Source organism: Chenopodium album, chromosome 11 (assembly GCF_948465745.1).
Source record: "Chenopodium album chromosome 11, dcCheAlbu1.1, whole genome shotgun sequence".
NCBI lineage: Eukaryota > Viridiplantae > Streptophyta > Magnoliopsida > Caryophyllales > Amaranthaceae > Chenopodium > Chenopodium album.
In genome coordinates, this window is record NC_137844.1 from 44178826 (window position 1) to 44200259 (window position 21434).

General features: G+C 32.8%; 2 protein-coding genes across 2 annotated transcripts; one reads left to right on the plus strand and one right to left on the minus strand.

Annotated features, from left to right (window-relative positions):
- Nucleotides 1-5680: 5680 nt before the first annotated feature.
- LOC145568925 (uncharacterized) lies at nucleotides 5681-16501 on the plus strand. Its single transcript, XM_081628308.1, has 4 exons — nucleotides 5681-6200; nucleotides 6517-6691; nucleotides 15607-15884; nucleotides 16206-16501. Exons 1-4 carry the CDS (start codon nucleotides 5802-5804, stop codon nucleotides 16311-16313), a joined length of 960 nt encoding a protein of 319 aa, XP_081484434.1. The 5' UTR covers nucleotides 5681-5801; the 3' UTR covers nucleotides 16314-16501.
- Nucleotides 16502-17704: 1203 nt separating this feature from the next.
- Nucleotides 17705-20243, minus strand: LOC145568926 (uncharacterized). Its single transcript, XM_081628309.1, has 7 exons — nucleotides 20109-20243; nucleotides 19813-19890; nucleotides 19593-19712; nucleotides 19402-19480; nucleotides 18913-18999; nucleotides 18592-18654; nucleotides 17705-18311 (listed from the first exon to the last, which is right to left on the minus strand). Exons 2-7 carry the CDS (start codon nucleotides 19866-19868, stop codon nucleotides 18234-18236), a joined length of 483 nt encoding a protein of 160 aa, XP_081484435.1. The 5' UTR covers nucleotides 19869-19890; nucleotides 20109-20243; the 3' UTR covers nucleotides 17705-18233.
- Nucleotides 20244-21434: the final 1191 nt, after the last annotated feature.

Consider the following 21434-nt stretch of genomic DNA (forward strand, 5'->3'; position numbering starts at 1 on the left):
TAGAGCACGTCTTTTTACGTTACAAAACTTAAGAGCATGCCATCAAAAAAGGGTATAAACAACCTCGACCCATCATTTTTTTTAAAGAAATAAACAACCCCATCATTTATTGATGGGATAGGGTGACACATAGTGTTTATACCGAGGTTACGCCTAAAAAACACTAACTTCTTTCTTAACTTTCTCTCTCTACATTTACTTGTTCTGATAACCGAATTGATTGTCGAAGGAGGATATCCTAATCAGCGAAAACTTTGTTTTGTAGTTGATCTACTGAGAGCTCGCGACATTGCAATTTTAGTCTCCCAAGGGAAATTAAAAAAAAAAACTAAAATATTTGGCGGCGTCTTTCATGGTAATTAATGGTCACAACTCACTCGAACAGGAGATTGTTCAAGTTAAAATTTATTATTAATTAGATTAAGATAGAACCATTCAAGATTGTCCTTCTAGAGGACAAGATAACTAGCACATTGGCTTGTCAGACCCCTGTCTAGTCCGAATGACAAGACTGCAATCTCTCTCTTAGTTGGTCAACTAGGTTAGTGCCCATACGATACATGCACAAATTTAACCAAAAAATTGCGCAAAGTTGTGATATTACTAAAATTAAAATAGTTTTTAAATAAATACGCAACTTACTACAATAAGAATATTTTATACTCTTTAATTCAATGGTAGCTTACCAAAAATAAGGATGCATTACGCTTAAATAAAAACAAAAATAAAATAAAAGTGTAACTCTTTAAAAAAAATAAACAAAAAAAAAAGTGGAGAGAATAATAAAAAATTATACTTTATATGTCTAATATTATTTTGTAAGAAAATTGAGTTAAGATATTTATACTATAAATTGAATGGAAAAGTTTAAGTGGAATATGTTAATATCATTGTTAGAAAATAATATTTTTATTTATACTAAGAATCTTTACTTGCTATACTAGGTTAGGTCACGTGCCACGCACAGTAATATTCAATAACTAATTTTTAAATTAAAAATGTATTAAAAAAATTTACTTTTATTTTTTATATTCATATCAATTGTATGCTAAAGAACAACAAAAATGGCAATAAAAAATCACACTAAGAATAATCAACATGTGTCGTTCTTGGCATGTACTACCTCCGTTTCATATTATTTGCAACGATTAGACATTTTTCCTCTCTACTTTATGTCAAATCATTGCAAATTAAATAATATAAAACGGAGGTAGTATTATTGAAATACCATAGTTAATTATAGAGTATTAATTGATTGAAATTCTAATCATAAATTATTTCACTGTTTATGCGGTGAAATAAAAAAAATATTATTTGTTGATTTCATTGTCATTCCTGATGTACGTTTTAGTATTATGTAATTAATGAATGATTGAGGATTGTCCTCTCGAATTTTCAGCAATCCCTATCCAGGTTCAGGATATGATATTCAACTCACTTACATTATGGCCTAAGCCCACTAAGGAGAAAGAGAAAGTTGGTCACAATGGAAACAAAAAGAGTCTAAGACGTTCAAAGGGACCGAGAAGGTTAAAAAATCAAGCTCTCAAAAGAAACCATCTTGAGTAATAGTCAACAAGTCAACTAAGTACAGTGGTCTAGATTTATAGATTGAACAAAAACTACTAGTGCACCTAGTATGCATATTCTACCATGGTGGTAGTATCGGCAACCCAATTAGCCTACCAAAGAATTTATGGATGCTAAGGATTGCCTTTGCATTGGGAGAAATTGGTCGCCCAGGCACTAGACTTGTCGCAAACTGACTCTACTATAACTATCCCAATGAAAGTCTCATGTTGGTCAGTCACATGGGGGAAAATTAGTAATCTCAATCCTTTCTTCCTCCATTTTCCCTACTTTCACCATGACCATGGCAGCTTAAGATTCCACCTTTTTCCTTTCACAAGCCATTCCTCCGCACAAGCCACCATTGTTGTTGAGGTAGAGATGTCGCCACGAAGTAGATGTTTTCTCTAAGGGGTTAGTATGACCCTAATTTACACTCTTTACTACTAGTATGTCTTTTTGTTTTACCTTAAAGAAGCATTGAGGCCGTTGTTGTTGAAAGAGGAAGAAAAAGAAGAGGACGAAGAGAAAAAGGGGACAACAAGGAGACGAAGAGATCAGCAGGAAGACGGAGAGATGGTGGTGGACTGGTGGTTGTGATGGGCTTCGGGAGGTGGTGGCGGCAGCGTGATGATGGTAAATCTGTTTGTTTTAAGTTTCCAAATAGAAAAAGAAAAAAAGGTTGTAAGAATCAGACTAACTAACACAAAGATATTCTCTCCATTTTTGTAAGTGTCCCATTGAGACTTTTTGCACTATTCACTTGACTTACTTTGACCAATGTTTGTGAATTGTAAATATATAAGGACAAATGTAGTCTTGTGGGTACTTATTGATATTGTCTCAATAAATAGATTATTAATATTTTGTTATAATTTATACTTATTGATGATTAACAATATTATTGGTCAAAATTTTACATCAGTGTGTGTGCCAAGCTCCAATGTGGCAATAATTACAAAAACAAAGTGAGTCATAATCAAATTGATGAACTAGGGCACTCGTCATATAATAACAAAAGTTTAAGAAAAATGTGTTTGTAAAAAAAGAGACAACCCCCATTGATCTGATCTTAATAATATACTATTTTGTTTATCTAATGACAATTTTGTAAATACAGGAATACTGCACCATACATATCAAATTGATGTTTCTCATGCTTGCTGCTTAGTTGTATTATGTTGCTGAGATGGACATTCCACATACATAAGCTTTCTCCACCAGATAATAACCTTTCTCCACTATTAAAGCTTCCACCTTCCTTTCCTAATCTCCACCCACCTTCCACTGATGCTAACATCAACAACCCCACCATCTTCTGCGGCTTCGATACCAAATTAAGCGAAAAGCTTATGAAAAGAGGGTGAATTTTGGGTCATGGCCAACCCCAAAGGATAAGGGTGATGATGTTCTCCATGTTGTGAAGCATTGCTTTAGGATGTTCTTTGTGGTGGTGACAATCAGTGGTGGAGCCAGAAATTTTAAACAGAAAGGACAAATGGACATCATTGCTTAGTTTGACAAAAATATTGGAGCAAAAATATACTAGTACTTAAATGGTTAAAGTGCTACAACTCAAAAATATAAAAAACAAAGTACTTAGGGCTTGTTCTAATTGACTGAACTGAATATTTTATGAGAGAAGGAAATTAAGAACTTAACTGAAATTGAACTGAACTGAAAATAAGCTGAAGAGAACATGCCATTAGTCAAAAAAATCAACATCATATACCATTTTTTTCCCCCATAAACTAATTGATTATGAGTTCATAATTTTTGAATATTTCAAACAGTAAATAATACAACTATTTAAATGTACGTAGTACTTGTCATATTTACCTATTATTAGGCTATAACAATCGTAATTTGGGGTAAATTTAATGCAAAACTACAATTATAATGATTCAATTACGTATGTGAAGTAATTGTTAAGAAATAAATTGAAGTAATATTATCTTATAAGTTTTTTTTATTTTTATTTTTATTTTTTTTAAAGGAACTACAATTACAATTATTCAAATAAGTGAATGGAGTGGCTTTAAAAAAAAGATAAATGGAGTAATGTTGAGAAATAAATTGAAGTAATACTATCTTATAAAGATTTATAAATAAAAAAAATAGATAAATAAAAAAAGGAAGAAATTGATGTATCTCACTTTGACCGCTGCGCCAACTCCTTTGGTGTATTACATTATGCGCAAAATATTGTATTTAAACTATATTTGTTTTTGGGAAGTGGGGGGACAACTGTTCCTCCCGTGTCCTACGCTGGCTCCGCCAGTGGTGGCAATGATGAGTTTCAATGAGCAAATGAGAAGATCGATGGTGGTGATGGGTTTCAAAGAGGATAGGGGGCAATAGAAGGAAATGGTGCTTCAATTCATCGATGGGAAAATGAAGCAAGGTGGTGGCGGAACAACCGAGTTTCATTAGAGAGGACAATGAAGCTTGGTTTAATTTCATTAGAGAATATACAATAAGGTAATGGTGACTCATCAAATAAGTGATGCATCAACAATTTATGTTCCTTTTATTAACAATCTAATTGTTATGAAATAGAGTTATACAAGTCCATTAATCCATTATATCTTTGTAACTCTAGCTTTATTAGTTTCTTTTGTAATCCCTTTATGTCTTTACTTCTCTAATCTTTCACATAATATCGCCTTTACATTCTCTTTGAGAAGTTACTACTTACTACTCTCATGTATATATATGTGTGGACATGGCCTAATGAAATATATACACGGACAATAAAGACTACTCTCTAAATCTTTCTTTTATCCTTCCTTTAATTTCATCAATAATAAACATATACTAAAGGCGAAACCAGAAATGACATATACTTGTCATTTCTTGGTTAAAAATTTTCCCGCCTTTTTTTTTCCTTTCCTTTTTAATTTTTTTGCCATATTTTAATGACATCTATATATTTTATAACCTATAATAATAGTTATTTCCATTTTGACAATATATTTAATCCAATATTACTCAATTAAAATTTTTACATATATTCTATATATACTAGGAAACTTTTAATTACAAAAATACTAACATAGATTAAAAAAAATAAGGTATTGGAATATATTGTTTTCCAAGATTATTATAATATCATCAATATCAATTTTTTTTTAAAAAAAATCATTTTGGTAGCATACTTTGTACGGAGTATTAATCTTAAAACTATACATAACGTTTATAAGAACAAAATAATTTTGTTATAGTATACTTCGTACATAACATATATTGGAAAATTAAAACTTAATTATTTTAAAAAAAAACCTACTACTCACTAAAAATATATTTAAAAAGTTGATTACGGAATACTAATTATCCTAAAGTAAAATGAACTCAAATAAATTTTCATATTATGCCGATCAAACTGTGTCAAAAATTTAAGGACAAATGTATATGAATTCGTATATGGGTACTAACCTAATTACCTAAGCAAATAATTTAATTTTCTTATATAAAACCTTATATCGTCTAAGTTTCTATTACTATATTATTTTTCTTTTATACAATCCAATTCAATAATCTTTACATTTAATTTAAGTTATTTTGTTAGAAATAATTTTTTTTGGATAAATTATTGTTGAATTAACACCATATTTATCACTCCCTCCGTCCCCTATTGATGGTCACTTTTGCCATTTTTGGTGACTCAAAATGTTAGTCACATTTGCTTTTTTCAAGTACCATTAATATTATTTTTTTACCAAAATTCTCTAACATTTGCAAAAATATTTGTGCAAATTTAACTTTCCCATGTAAATTTTACTTTCCCATGTACTTTAATTACTTTCTCTCTCTACTTTTTTGCATACCCAATGTAAATATACTTTTTCAATGTACTTTCTTTATTTCTCCTTAATTCCCGTGATTTTTTTAGCAAAAGTGACCATCAATAGGGGACGGAGGGAGTATTTATTTATTGTAAAATTTAATTATGACTGTGCATGACACGAGACTTAACTTAGTGTATTTTATAAACCCAAATACTAAATTAACAAACTTGAAAAGAAGAGAGAGTATGTAGTACTCCGTATTAGTCAAATCGTTGCTTTTCAACTGTTAATAAAGTCAACAACTGCGTATCAAAGCACTAGTCGTAATTCTGAAACATGGCCATCAATTCATAAACCCTCGCAAGGTATAAACCCATTTCAAATCCACTTGATCCCCCAAAATTCAATTCAATCAAACCTTCAAACTCCATTGAATCCTCAACAATGGCGTCAAACATTCTAAGAAACTCCCTAAAATCAATCAACTCACTAACCCTACGAACCCTAACAACCCACCGCCGCCCCTTCAGCGCCGCCGCCGCGAACCCCACCACCGCCGAAGAATCCGACGCATTCACCTTCTCATCCGACGGCGCCGACAGCAGCATATACTTGAAGGCGAAAAAAGCGGCAGATTCGTCGGTGACAATGCCGATGTCTTTCATGACAGGTTCTATTGTTGGCAAGAGATTCTACAAGAAAGTGACAACGAGAGAAGCTGATGATGGTAATGGGTGGAGTGTTATGCTCGATTATCGTACCCTTAAAACCCCTTCTAAACGACCTCTTAAACTTCCTACTCTTTCTCTTGCTAAAGCTATTGCTGCTGAGTGGGATTTCCAGGTTACTCTCTTTCTTTAGATTGTTTTGATTTGAAATTCTTGGCGAAATCATGCGTCGATTGGTGTTATTAATGTTTATTTGATGTGGGTATTGTTCCCCGGTGATTGGTGATTTGTAAATGGTGATCATGTTTGTTGGTTTGTTTTTTGAGCTTGGATGTGAATTGTGTATTTTGGTTGAATCTGTTGGGTTGCTGAAAATTTATTTATTTTGGTGCTGTTATTGGTGCTGGTGAGATTGGTGTTAGTGATTTGATGTTATTTGAGAAGGGGTTTTGGTGTTAATTGAATCTCGGGATTTGTGATATTATTTGTAGCAAACAGATGGAATAAGACCCTTCACAATGCCATTGATGAAGCTTGCTTGCACTGCATTGGAACGAGTTCCTGTTGTTCGCCCAAAAATAGTTGAGAATTTGATGAGCAAATTCAGTCAAGACTTAGTTTTTTGTCGTGCTCCAAACGATAATGAATTAACCAGCGGTGTCTATGGTATGACCCCTCATATTGATCACTCTCTATTACTGGTTTAAAATTTTTTAATTGGGAAATTCCCAACGGTAACCCTCTACTTTTTTAATTTCTCAATGGTAACTTTCAATTTTCAAAATTATCAAATATAACCCCAAATTAATAATTAATCATTAAATGTGACATTAGTAGGTTATATGCATGTTTAATGAACCTTTTTCTGTTAAATAGTCCTAACCTTGGTTAATTATTATAGTTAATCTAATTTCCTCCATGATAAAACTGTCTTACGTTCATGATAATTAATTATTATGCTTTGCCTCCATGAAATGAAAGAAAAAGTGGCGGCTACTAGCAACTAGCAATAGGCCCCTAAAAGGCAATATATATTAAAGTAGCAACATAAAAAGTAGAATTTGTTTGTAATCTACTTGTTAGTTGTTAGCTACATTAGCATCTGTATATATACTTGTATTAGTTAGCTTGCCATTTGTCCATTCAATATATACTTGTACAATTTAGCTTGCCATTTGTCCATTGATTACTCCAAACATATGACTATTTTGTATATAAGACACTACACATATCAATCGGAGAATACATATGCCAACACAATTTTTTCCCTTTCTATTCAATTGTATTTGCCATTCACTACCTTTTGTTTTATGTCAAAGTTTACTGATATTATCTAGCCCCGTCTTCTACTGCAATTAGTCAATGACTCTACACTAGTTGGTTAGGCAGTGTAAATTGATTACCAACATGTCGTTGGTTCTTCAATTGGGTCCAACAAGTTATCAATTTTCGGGTAAGATCACAATGACCAAAAGAGTACTCTGATATAAAAATTATAAATAAAAACTAATAGCTAATTACAAGAATTTTCTCACAATTCCGTCAATTTCTATTGTCATAATCCACCCACTAATTTCTATATATTTAATCAAATAAATTTTCAGCAAACTTGACACAAATTATACAAACCCAACCTAGAATTCTACCAAAAAATTTGACACTTTAACCTAAAATTGAGAGAATGCACTTACTTGTAATCTGAAGCCCTAAACAATTCGAAGCTAAAAAGTTGGAATGAAAACACCAAGACCCAAAAAAACCCTTTGAATATGTTGTGTCCCTCGTTTTCAATCGTTTTCCACAAAAGCTTGAATGGAGAATTTGCTAGTTTTTTTTTTTACGAAGAGAAGAATGTCTATAGCAGGAAATTGGTTGGCGGCACTAGCAATAAGTCAATATAGTAGTAGTAATACATATATGATAATTTAACTTTTAACCATGGTTAGCAAAATAACTCATTCACCCACAACTTAACGAAAAATATTGTAATTTCCCTTTTTTAACCCACTAATGTCACATTTAATGATTAATTATTAATTTGGGGTTATATTTGATAATTTTGAAAATTGGAAGTTACCATTGAGAAATTAAAAAAATAGAGGGTTACCATTGGGAATTTCCCTTTTTAATTTTATATCCCTTTCCCTTCTCGTGTTTTTAATGCTTTGAGTGTGATAGATGACATGTCTTGAACTGTTTTGTTATTGAGGGCCAGCCTTTTATGCTTGTGAAGCTAAAGGACAACATTAGTGTAATAACAGTGATGAAGCAGTGATGAAACAAATGCATGCCTGCAAAAGATATATGTTAAGCCTTGCTGTTTGAATTTATGTGCGAATTGTGTTTGTTACTTTGTTAGTAAGGTTTGCAAATATCTAAATAATAATGGCACACAATAAATGCGGAAGGAATGAAGTATCAATGGAACTGCTATGAGTATTTGGTAAAACATTCATTTTAACATAAATTAAGATAGTATAGCTTAAAGTAATTGAAGCTCATAATTTAACTTTGCATTGTTTGGCCATGCTTGTATTGGGGGTAATGAATTAAGAGTAAGTGAAGTTTAAAGAAAAGGAATGAAGAAATTTAGGCGCTGTTAGAGAGATTGATGTGGTGATAATGCATATAGAAGTGTAAGGAGAATAGGGGGATTTAATAATTGTCATTTCAAGGGTGATACATAACTCTACATTTCCCTCATACGGCCCGTTTGGTAGTCTATAATAAATAATGGGATTAGAATGAATTTTGTGTAATTTGGTATAGATATTACTATCATAATGATCATGGTCATGCCATCTCATTTCTCAACCTATTCTTTTCTTCATAAAGTCTCATTCCCACCCAATACTGCACTCTCAAGTGATAACGGATGGTAATGAAGAGTTATGAAGATAACGAGGTATCTTATATGTATTAGAACCTATGTTACATGGACTCCGGTACGTGTGTCAGTGTCCGATTCGCCAATTTCCAAAATTTTAGGACACGGGGACTCTGTCCTATATTTTGACACGGGTGTGGTGACACGGCATTTTTATTTTTTGCAAAAAAAATTATACATTACAAAATATTTAAATATTTCATTAATATTCAAAAAATTTATACCATATAATGCTAAAACTATGACAATAACACTTATTATTTGGGTTTTTTTTTTTAAAAAAAAAGATAAAGATGAAGTACTTAAGAACTCAGTAACTCACTGCAAGAGAAATAAATAAAGGGGTAAAAAAGTGATGGACACAACTGTCACAACGGTAAAAAGGGATTTTAAAAATTGATAAAAAACCAAAAGGGGGGAATACAACTGTAAAGCACCGACTCTTTGACTTTCTGATTTTTTTTTGTACTGTCTTTCTTCTTCAACCTCCCGCTCCCCCAAATTTCTTACTTATCCATAGCTATATTTCTCCTTTACTTGAAAAATTAGGCATTTTTTTTTTAAATTCAGCTCTATTTCTCCCTTTCCCCTCTCTCTGAAGTGTCCGAGTGCACACTGCCGAATCTAACACGAATTTCGTGTCCGAATCCGCGTCGTGTCGTGTCGTGTCGACACGGACACTCCGAGCGGAGTGCGGTGAACACAGATTAGAACTACCATGGGTCTCGGTACATTGACTTACATAATTATAACAAAATACAGTCTCATTACTTCTATTTATTACCGCCTACTAAACGGGCCATTAAGGGATGGTGGGTAGTTATCACCCCCAAAATAATGGTAAAAATTATTTCATTCCTCACACAATCATTACCCTATCCCATGTCACCACCTTAATTCACTTCATTTTCTTAACTTTTCTTTTACCACTCATTTAGCACATCTATTCTAAGCATTTCTTGAGTGGTACGTTGTGCTTATATAACTCGGTAGGCCTTGTTTGGAATCAAATTTTGATTGTTGTTGGTTCACTTGGCTTGTTTAACCAACTAGTAATGTTAATTGCTTTAATAAGTCTGAAGTAATAGTTATTGTTAAAATATATTTTAAAATTGGATTTTGATTGGAAAATTGTTGTTTACTTGTGATCACATATAATCCTAACTACTAATATAGTACTCCCTTCATTTTTATTTTAATGCAATACTTCCTTAAAATTACCTTTTTTTTTAAGTGCAACACTTCCTTAAATGGAGATATATTATATTATTTTATTATATCTAAAAAAATATTGTTGGGTTTTTCTATAAAGTAACCCTCTAACATTCCGTTTTCTACGATGTACCCCCCCTTTTTGAGAAATCCACACTATAACCCAAAATACATTTAATTTCTATAAGGTAACCTTGCTGTTATCTCGTCGTCAACAAATTCCGTTAGTAGGGCCATTCTCCTCTTAATAATATTTTTTTTATCGCTTTGCGTGTTGGAAATTGTTCTGTAAAAGGTTTTGGGGGCTATTTTGGACCTTAATTAACCAAATTGAGCTCAGATTTGATAAAAAAAACGCAAATACCTCGTTTTGTGTATTAAGAAAAATGGGCCCCACTAACGGAATTTGTTAATGGCGGGATAATTGCAAGGTTAACGTATAGAAACTAAATGTATTTTGGGGTTATAGTGTGGATTTCTCAAAAAAGGGGGGCACATCGTAGAAAACGGAAACTTAGAGGGTTATAATGTAGAAAACCCCAGTATTATTTCTCTAACCTCACTCTCTTTTCTTTTACATAAAATGTTAACCTAAAAATTTATTTTATCAAAAAATTTTAATTCCTCAACAACCCCCTCATACTTAATATTTAAACAAATTCAGCTTAACCCTCTAAAACTCTATGTTAGGGGAAAAAAAACAAAAGATTCCATGGGTAAGCTAGAATACGAGATACCTAAGCTCACTAACTTTCAAATATATTGAGTATTTTATTGAATGATGATTAGTATCTAATGAAACTAAGGCAATAAATTAAGTCTAAAGGTTAAAGATCAATTAATACATAGAACGAGACCTTAGGGAAAGGTGATCAAGGCATACATGAAGCATTATAATAATCTACAATGGCTAGGTCGATTATAGAGATATCAAGGAGAAAATTTGTCTACTTAGGTCACTCCCGCACACACTAAACATTAAAGTTCCCAACCAACCCTACCTGGTTAGCTATGAGGATTTCACGTATTAAACTTGCTCACTTCTGCTCAACTTGTCCAATAAGAATAAGTTCATGAAGTCAATTAACCAAGAGACTATAAGGCTATACACATTAAGACCAACACGACAACACCTATAGCTTAAGGTATTCAATTTTCACCTATGTTACACACACTCGAGTTTCGGTGTCGTATCCAGTAGGGATTGGAGGATCCGATCCTTCGATTCCAAAAATAGCTGATACGGGGATACGATCAAACAAGCGTCTCAACTTTTTTTTGGACACAACTAGCATAAAAAGTGTCGATTAATTTTTTAGATACTTAGTTAAAAAAAGTTCTAATATTAAAACAATAAAAATGACATGACAAAAAATAAAGTCAAACCTTCCAATTATTATAACAAAAATTACTAAATAAGGATTGAATATTGTTCCAAAACCTAAAAAAATAAAGTCAAACCATCCAATTGTTATAAGAAAAACTATTACAATAAAATAGAATTGCATTTTGTTCTAAAACTAAAAAATCAAAGTCAAACTATCCAATTATTATAACAAAAGCTACTATTCAAAAAACAAAAACAAATATTTCAAAAGGTTAACAATTTCATTGAATGTTCGTCATCTTTAGCTCATAATCTTCATTCAATGCTCAACAATTTCATTACCAAAATCAATGATAGCCCTTTCTAATTCCAGTTCGTTTATGGATAGTTCTACCATCTCGCATACATCTAACATCCTCATCAAATTGATCTCCTCTCGTACAATCATTAAAAAAAATTAATTAATAAGTTAATTATATTAAATATCATATAAAATACTTAATGCTCGTTATTTAATTATATTACCTATGTCCTAATAACGGCTAGGGCTTGATTGTAACTCTCTTGCTTGCCAATAGTCGAAGGTTGTTATGGCAGTACACTAAGTCTCTTGCCCTTTCGGAAGTCGGCCTATTTCTCTTTAGAGTTTGAATATTACCATAATGATTCCAATATTGTTCACAACATGAAACGAATGATGGTTGTGACAATAATTAAAAAACAAGTGATTGTAAGTGGGGAAGGTATGAACCATAATTTGCCACCAAATTATAGGTTCCTCATCATCTTTGGCAACAATTGAGCTTGCTTGAAAGGAGCTGCTTCACTAGAAAATACCCCGTATTCTAGTCTCGCATGCTTAAAATCAGTCATCGGGAAATATAGACGTAAGCATTCATTTCTGTTGTTAGAAATTTATTCATCTTCATTAGGTGCAATCCTTTTAAATCCCTCTGTACTAGCATTTAGCCATTTTGTGTCTTGGAATTAGTGAGTGTGCTAAAAAATGTAAGAGTGTTACTTTTGTTCCACATACTTAGTAATACTTCTTGAATAGCATTTAATAATAATAAAAAAAAAAGACTTATTAGATAACAAGCTCTTCCGTTAATGTTTAAAAACATTGATTAAAAACATTGACTTTTATTTTCAATCATAGTATCTCACATATCATGGAAAAGATGCAAAACAGGAGCATCTTTGTCTCCAACCCAAATTGTCATATGTAGTCTCACAAAACTTCAAAAAATAATCAACATTATCCTACCAACTTGTCACTTAGAATTTTTTCTTTGTATTCACGAGCCTTAATATCAATAGGATTTTTAGGAGATCTAAACAAAGTCCTAAAATCAGGATTAATTACCATTTTTTAAGTCCATCTTTCACTTCTCTCATATGTTTTGCAACAACACAATGACTAGCAAACCTTGTTTTAGGATAAAAGTTTCTAGATATCGTGCACACATGTGAGGTTACAACTCTTGACATGGTGAAGGAAAGTTTTGTGATGATATCTAAAAATTTGTGACTTCATATGACATGGTGAAGACAATTTTCATTAAGAATGCTAAAATACAACTTTTGCTTGTGATGAAGTTTTCTAGTCATTAAAGTGGTTGCATAACGTATGAGAGAAGTGAAAGATGGACTTGAAAAAATGGTAATGGATCCTAATTTTAGGACTTTGATTAGATCTCCTAAAAATCCTATTGATATTAATGCTCGTGAATAAAAAAAATTTAAAAAAAAAAAAATCAAAGTGACAATTTGTGGGACAATGTTGATTATGACTATTTGGGTTAGAGACAAAGATGCTCCTTTTTTGCATCTTATTTATGATATGTGGGATACTATGATTGAAAGAGTAAAAGTAAACGTTTTTGAATATGAATGGCAAAGCTTGTTATATAATAACACACCCTTACATTGTGTTAATGTTATTCAAGAAGTATTGATAAGGTTATGGAACAAAAGCAACACACCCTATTGTTTAGCACACTCACTAATTCCAAGACACACAGAATGACTAAATGCTTATAGAGAGCGATTTATAAGGATTGTACCTAATGAAGATGAATAAGTTTCTATCAACAGAATTGGATGCTTGAATTGTCTATTTCCCAATGACAACGTTTTTAAGCATGCGATACTAGAGTATGGGACATTTTCTAGTGAAGCATCTCGTTTCAACCAAGCTCATATAATTGCTGCCGGAGATGATGAAGAACCTATAATTTGGTTGGCAAATAATGGTTCATATCTTCCCCACTTAAAATCAATTGCTTTAGTCACAACCATCATGGTTTTCATGTTGTGAAAGAAATTGGAATCACTATGGTAATATTCAAACTCTCGAGAGAAATAGTTGACTTTCAAAAGGGCAAGAGACTTGGTATATTGACATAACAACGTTCGACTATTGGTGAGGAAGCAAGGGAGTTACAAATCAGGCCCTAGTCGTTATTGGGACATAGGTAATATTAGTAAATAATGAGCATTAAGTATTTTATTTGATATTTAGCATAACTAGCTTATTAATTAAATTGTTTTTTTAATGATTGTACAAGAGGAGATCAATTTGACGAGGATGTTGATGTTTACGAGATGGCAAAACTATCCATCAACAAAGTGGAGTTAGAAAGGGTTATCATTGGTTTTGGTAATGAAAATGATGAGCGTTGAATGAAGATTACGAGCTAAAGATGACGAGCTTTTAATGATATAGTTAACCTTTTGGTTTCCGAGATTTGGAACAATATTTTGTAACTCGGACTCTAGTATCCTTGTCCGACACGAGGGTCCAACACGGGTATTTGAGGTAAAATGAAACGTCCGAGTAACATAGGAACAATATGCAATTTTGTTTTGTTGTATAAGTTTTTGTTATAACAATTGGATGGTTTGACTTTGAATTTATGGTTTTGGAACACTGCTATTTGTTTTAGTTGTTTTTTTTAATAACAATTCGATGGTTTGACTTTGTTTTTTTTCTTTTTTTCATGTCAACTAACTTTTTAATATTAGATTTTTTTTTTTTTTTTTTTTTTTTTTTTTTTTTTTTTAATATCTAAAAATTATCCTGATACTTTTATATGCTAGTCGTGTCCAAAAAATTAGTCAAGATGCTCTTTTGACCGTACCCTCGTATAGATTATTTTTGGAATCGAAGGATCAGATCCTTAGATCCCTACTTTAGATACAACACCCAAACTAGAGCTTGTGTAACAATGGCGAAATACAAAAACTGAGATAATTTGGGGGTTTTGTGGTCGTATCCATTATCGATATTCTACCTTTAAGAGCTTTAATGGAGATTTTGAGGATTTGAGAGGCACATGATGACTGTCTTTGGTGAAAATGGGCATAGATGCAGTAAGATTGGGTTTTTTGGGAGGGGAATGGCCTGTGTTTGCAAGGTTGGGTAGTCCAGGACTTAAGGGTGGTGCGGGATTGAGAATATGGAGACTTTTGTTGGAGCAATCGAAGGGGAAGAGAATAAAAAAGGATGGGGGACATGGGTTGATTTTCCTCCGGCGGTGTTCTGAGTGGTTGTGAGTTGCAGTCAGCAGTCACCGACGGTGTGGGTGGAGTTAGGGGTGGTCAGAAGTGAAGAGGAGAGGAAAGGGTGGGCGTTTTTTTTTTTTTATTATTTTTAATAGTTTAACCATAGTTTATAACTAAAAATTAAAGATAACACATTCATCAATGCTGTAAGTGAAAATTAATTCTTAATTAAGGTCATATTGTATAAAAACAAAATAAATAAATAAATAGAGGGTTACCATTTCAGTGTAGCAATTGTTGAGGGTCACCATTGAGAATTTCTTTTTTTGTTTTTCCTTTTTTATTTTTTGCCATCAAATTAGTGAGGCTTTCATTTGGAAACTATTGTGGTGTGGTTGCTGAATGCACTTGAGTAATTCTATTGAACTATGCTCATACATCAATATGCAAATCAATTTTGTTTTAACTCTCTAGTTGTTGAGTAGTCATCAGGAGAGGGAGAGGGCCTGAATGCCCCATGAGTAGGTTTTAACTTGTTTTTTATTTTGTCCCCTGCTTAATTGAAGTATGAACTTTGTTCTATATGGATACTTTCTGAATTATTTAAATCAATACTTCTAATCACATATTACTCTCAAATCTTTGCAGAACGCCAAGTTGAAAAAATAGATCCTCTACTTAAGTGGGTGGAGTCAGAATTTGGCTACAAGCCTGTAGTGTACACCTGTTTTTTTGGTGGCAAGCAGGATGAAGGTCTTGTAAAAGCCGTTGAAAGTCTATTGAAGAAAGCAGATGATTGTGAACTAGCTACCATTGATGCATTGACATCTGCATCACACTCTTTAATTATTTCTATCGGTATAATTCATGGAAAATTGCAATTAGAGGAGGCCATTGAGTTGATACGTCTTGAAGAAGATCTGCAGGTTAGTGTCGTATGCCATGTTGCTTTTTATGAGCCCAACCTCCACTTCCCCCTCCCCAACCCAATCTAACCATGATTTGCTGCATCATTGAACATGTATTGCATCGGGTATATGGGAAGCGCTCAGAAACTGTCATTATAATTCAGTTAGAGGTAGCTTCAGGAACATGAAGATTGATATCAATTGAAGGAGGGAATCATTTAGTACATAAATAGAGGATATTGGAGGAGTGATTCAGTTAGTCTATAAATATAGGAGATTTGAGGAAATTATTTTTTACCATTTATTTTTTAACTATTCTAATACTGTTTAATCTGACAGGTGGACAAGTGGGGTCTTGTCGAGGGTGGTCATGATATTGATATTGCGGATTTGAAGGTGCAGATTGCATCTGCTGCTGTGTTCCTTGGGCTATCAAGAAGGTCATAGTATCCACATTTTTGAAATTCTTTTATCAAATGAGTTGATTGTGCATTTTTTGTTTTTGTATGCTCCGTTGAAGGCTGTATTATACTAATGACAAATGGACAACCAATGTGCTGGAGCTTTTTGTAAACATGTTGTAGCCTTTGCGAAAGTAGCAAGAGTAATAATATCTGCTTCGGCATTTCCTAGTATCGTAACTTTTTTTAATACTTTATATTATGCAAACAATTGCAAAAACTGCACAATAAAGGAATCTACAAGGGAAGAAATTTTGTTGACACTGTTATTCTTAGATTCATGTTTCATTCTGATTCTACTAGTGAAATCTGGAATGAGAACTAAATTATCAGTGTTGAAACACTTAGGAACTTAGGGTAAACATGTACTTATGGCCGTAATGGTTTCGTTATAATATGAATATATGTAAGTTTCACCACTTTCAGTTCTGTTTTTAGTCATGTACTGTTGTACAATGTATATTATATAGTGCCAAACGGTTGGTAGCATGCCAAAACAGCTGCTTTTGTGGCAGATTAAGGATCTTCATTGCAGCATTGCACACAAACTGGTGGTTGTTTAATGACACAATAACAGCAAGTGGTGTCACAGTCATTATTGCAACCTGTTACAGAAAATCACCTTTGAGTTAGTTTTTATGCTGATTAGAAGCTTACCGTTGCCATTTGCCAAAGGAACATCAAGATTTTTTTATTTTCTACTGGAAAGAAAGCTTTGATTCACTGATTGGCATCACTTTCAGTTCATCATTACCTGTGACTGTGATGACATATTGAGATGATTCCAGTTCATGTGGCTTCAAGACAAATGGAAGTCGGTTGGTTGCCAAGACAGCGATGACATTAATTGCGACAAGGCTCATGAAGAAGTAAGCTATTGCTAGTGATTGCCTCATAGTGTATAAGATTTGCTTTCAGTTGGATTGCCTAGTACTGTCAAAACTGGCTGGAAAATCCATCACCAACATCTTTTATAGGATTGTTTTTGTACTTTATATCCTAAGGTTTCAAACATATGACGTGATTCATCAACAGTGTGGCATCTTTTACTAGTTAAGAAAAACATCATGTTCATTACATGCTAATAGGAAATATTTCAATTCCATCAAAGATTTGGTTTAATGGATCACTCAAGGTAAACCTCACACCAAATCCTTAAATAAGGATAAATTTAAGGTAAATTCACCTTCATCAATACCTCATATGCAAACACAGAAAACTGCTTGGAATTGCATAAAAAGGCTCATGTATCACCCATTTACCAAATGTTACCCTTTCCTTAACCAAAGGATAGGTTTTCAACAATCTACCGGGAAATATTTTCCGAATTATGAACACAAATCTTGATAAAGAAAATTTAATTAGGAATCTTAAAGAAAAACAATATTCATACAATTCAGCGTTATCAACATTTTTTTTTTCTTTCTAATTTATTCAGGGCATTTACTAGAAAATATCAAAACAGGGAACCAACACATATTACCTACTACAAGCTTTAACCCAATTAATTATACCACTGCACTTCTGAGGACAAAAAGGATTCACCAATTAAAATTTTCACTTCTGAGTACAGGCTACAATTTGCTTTATAGATTAAATCTGGAAAACATTGCAAAGATCAAGATTTCAGCTTCACGTGCTACAGCTTCGGGTGGCAGGAGGCAATGAGGCAATGCTATGTATATCCCTTTTCCAATGAATAAATTGCATCTTCTCCCCTTCAAAGACATTAATATTAATCAAATATTCAGAAATAGTTATCCGAGGGTAACTAATTCTGCACATGATAATACAGAGATTCAAGCAACTGTAAATAGGCCAAAAACCAGGCACAACAGTGTTGTTCACATTCCATGGTGAAGCTTATCAAGAACTGCAGCGTAGATAGCTATGGCCTCATTAGAGATCACTCCTGGTTAGACATTTGAATCTTGTGGCGCTTGAAAAATTCTCTAAATCCATAATTACTGAGGTCATGACTGAACTGCAGATTTGATGAACAGGTTTGACATCAGATAAAAGCTAGAAAGCAACATGACATCATAACAGATTTTCATTTGTTAAAGAGGTATGATTCCAGTGTGTATTTGTTAAGTAGCAAGCAACAAAACAAATATAATTAGTCAATAAATAGCAACTTGTGGAAAAATAGAATGAATCTAAGCCCAATTTTTTTTGCCAATTGATGGTTTACAGAGCATGTGTACAGCAATCCAATGAAATGAATAAGACCAAAGTACTAGAAAAATATAACAGAATCTTACAGGCAAGACTTTCACGGAGTACTTGGTGACATTTGGATCAGTAACCCTTCCCGGGGCAGCAGCCTGCAGGAGAGGAAAGACAAAATGTTGGTATCTTGGCAATGGCTTGTAAATTATACAGAGCTGTACAATCTAGTTGCAATCACTCGTTTGTTTCAAATATGTAGCATCTTGTACCAGAAAGAGATACAATCAACAAATACCCAAGCTGATTTAGAAAATAAAAAAAAAAAAAAAAAAAAAAGAGGCATGATCCTAAAACTGGATGCTTGCATAGTCCAATTTCCAGATGACTATTAGACATAGAAGGATCAGACATACTTGCTCTGGGGTATGAAAAATTTCAACAAATGGGTATTCCTTCCTTTGCCGTGTTATACAAAAGCCTGGATACTTAGGACACTCAACCTGAAAATACACAAAGTATCAAAAACATTAAAGATAAAACTGACTAAAATATCATTAAACAATGCAGCAATATTACAGTGGAATGCACAAAATGCAATCAGATCCCTAACATCCCTTTGTCTATACTCTATACCTCCAATATGCCTAATATACTAGAGCGATGCAAAGAACATACATGACAAGCAGAATTAACCACAGCAACGTCGATATCAAAGGTTACTCTATCAATTAAATACAGCCTATAGCTTTCTTACATGAAAGAAGAGACAAATATCCATTTATAAACATACTCTAATACAGTTTGTTTCTTTATTTTATAATGAAAAGTGAAACTACTATCTCAAATTGACTATATAAGATTCAGCAGACCCACAAACATAACACAAAGAAGAAGAAACCTACTCTCATAAACTTGACATGAGGGTAAAACTCGGCCGCAGCCTCCTCTAATACTTTGTCAAGATGTCTTGTGTAATTTCCCCTACAAATTCAACACATTATTTCACATTAAGAAAAGGGTATGAAGACGAAAATGAAACCGAAATCAGCTATTGCAAGAGGATAAAAAGGGGCAAGAAATTCCAGCATACTACCTAATAGTGAAAGCAACAACCACAGGGTAGCCTTGGTGAAGAATCTGTACAAATTGACGCTCCGACGTAAAATGTATTACACGGGATGGCCCTAAATCCTTGGGATAACCAGTATAATACCTTATAATTTCACAAGAAAATACAAAACAATATTAAGATTTTACAATTTATATAGTTTATTAATTATGAATCCCATAAAAAATTTTGAACAACTGTTTACCTGCAACTTTCACGAAAATTCATCATGATCTTACTGAACACCGATGATTCTGACATTATGGGTATTGATACAAAACCCCTATGAAAAAATTAAGCAACATTTCAAATGGGAAACAAAATAAATTGAAAAATTCTGCAAATTTCTTATACTGTACCAAAAAATTAGGGCAATTAAACTAGCAAAACAAAACTACAACAGAATCAGTAGTGGATTCTAGGAGTTCAACAAATATGGAAATTTATTCAATTTGAATTCGAAATGAAAGAACTATGAGAAGATAACGATTGATTATTTACCCGGAAAGTGGACTGAATTTAATTTCTGGAAAACTTTGAATAAGCCCTAGCGCTCGATTGTTCAATTTTGGGGGAAATGGTGGAGGAAGGCACGGCTTGTGTTTACAATAATCACTTCATGTTTTTTTGGTGCCTGATAGAGTGATAGGAAACAAGTTTATGATCTCCTTCTTAAACTGAACTAGCCTTTTGGCCCGTGCAATGCACGGTTATTCATATAAAATTGTATTGAGAAATAAGTGAGGAAATATCAGTAAGTCATTATAGGGTATAATATGTAATCGGAAACATGATTAAAGAAATTTAAATTTTGGAAATTAATCGAAAAAGAGGCTTAAATAGAAATGTGGAAGTGCTAAAATTAAAGAGTGAGAATAGGAAAAGCTTGAATTAAAGGAGAGAGAAGAAGATGAAGAGATGAAATACAACTGCAATGAAAGAATTAAAAAAAATGTTGTAATAAAAATTTAATAGTGTAAGATGACAAGTGGCACTATGGTTAGAGAAGTGTAATAGAATGGATAGGGACATGTGTCTTTCTTAGTTTCTTGGTTATAGTTTTTAAATACTAAGTATAGATATAGATATAGATATAGATATAGAAGTATAGATATAGATGTATAAGTGGTAAAATTGCAAATAAATTACGTAATTTTACATTGCTCATATAATTCACAAATTATCCAAAAAGGCGGTGTAAGTTAATTTGTTGTGAAATGGGAAAGTTATGTGAAATTAAAAGTTATCCTTTACACAATAAAAGTTATTATTTTTTATTAATATATTTTATCGTACAAAAAAACTTATAATATATTAGATTAATCATATTAGTCTTTATAGTATGAAATCACCTATCTATAAGAAATTACACATTAAAATAAAATTCAAATCAATGACAAAATTGAAAGTTAACCTTTAAGGGGTTAAAGTTAACATAAAAATAGCTAAAGTAACGCTTAAATTGACCGTTTTACAATAAAATTAATATACATCCGTTGTACACAAGAATTATTCCATATAATTTAGCGCTTCTCCTAAATAAAATGCTCCAATATAGGAAAAATCCAATTCTTATATTGTAGTCATTTTTTAAATATATTTTTAATATAACTGAGATATTCAACGAAATGATATGAAAGAATTAGGTAGGGAAGGCAGTGGGTCGAGTCAAATGGGAGACCCGAGCCCCATCCCTATCTCAGTGGGGCGGGGATGGAGGGAGGTTTGGAGGGTGATGGGGCAGGGATGGGTATAAAAATTATACCCGCCATGGGTGGTGGGGCGGGTATGGATTTTAGAGTAAACCCGCCCCACCACCCGCCTCAT

Excerpts from the sequence above, each read along its gene's own strand:
- LOC145568925 (XM_081628308.1), top strand. The coding sequence starts at position 5,802 with ATGGCGTCAAACATTCTAAGAAACTCCCTAAAATCAATCAACTCACTA. Across the intron at positions 6,201-6,516 it reads CTGCTGAGTGGGATTTCCAG|CAAACAGATGGAATAAGACC; the intron begins GTTACTCTCTTT and ends TATTATTTGTAG. Across the intron at positions 15,885-16,205 it reads GTCTTGAAGAAGATCTGCAG|GTGGACAAGTGGGGTCTTGT; the intron begins GTTAGTGTCGTA and ends TTAATCTGACAG.
- LOC145568926 (XM_081628309.1), bottom strand. The coding sequence starts at position 19,868 with ATGTCAGAATCATCGGTGTTCAGTAAGATCATGATGAATTTTCGTGAA. Across the intron at positions 19,481-19,592 it reads GTTGTTGCTTTCACTATTAG|GGGAAATTACACAAGACATC; the intron begins GTAGTATGCTGG and ends TTGAATTTGTAG. Across the intron at positions 18,655-18,912 it reads TTTTTCATACCCCAGAGCAA|GCTGCTGCCCCGGGAAGGGT; the intron begins GTATGTCTGATC and ends CCTCTCCTGCAG.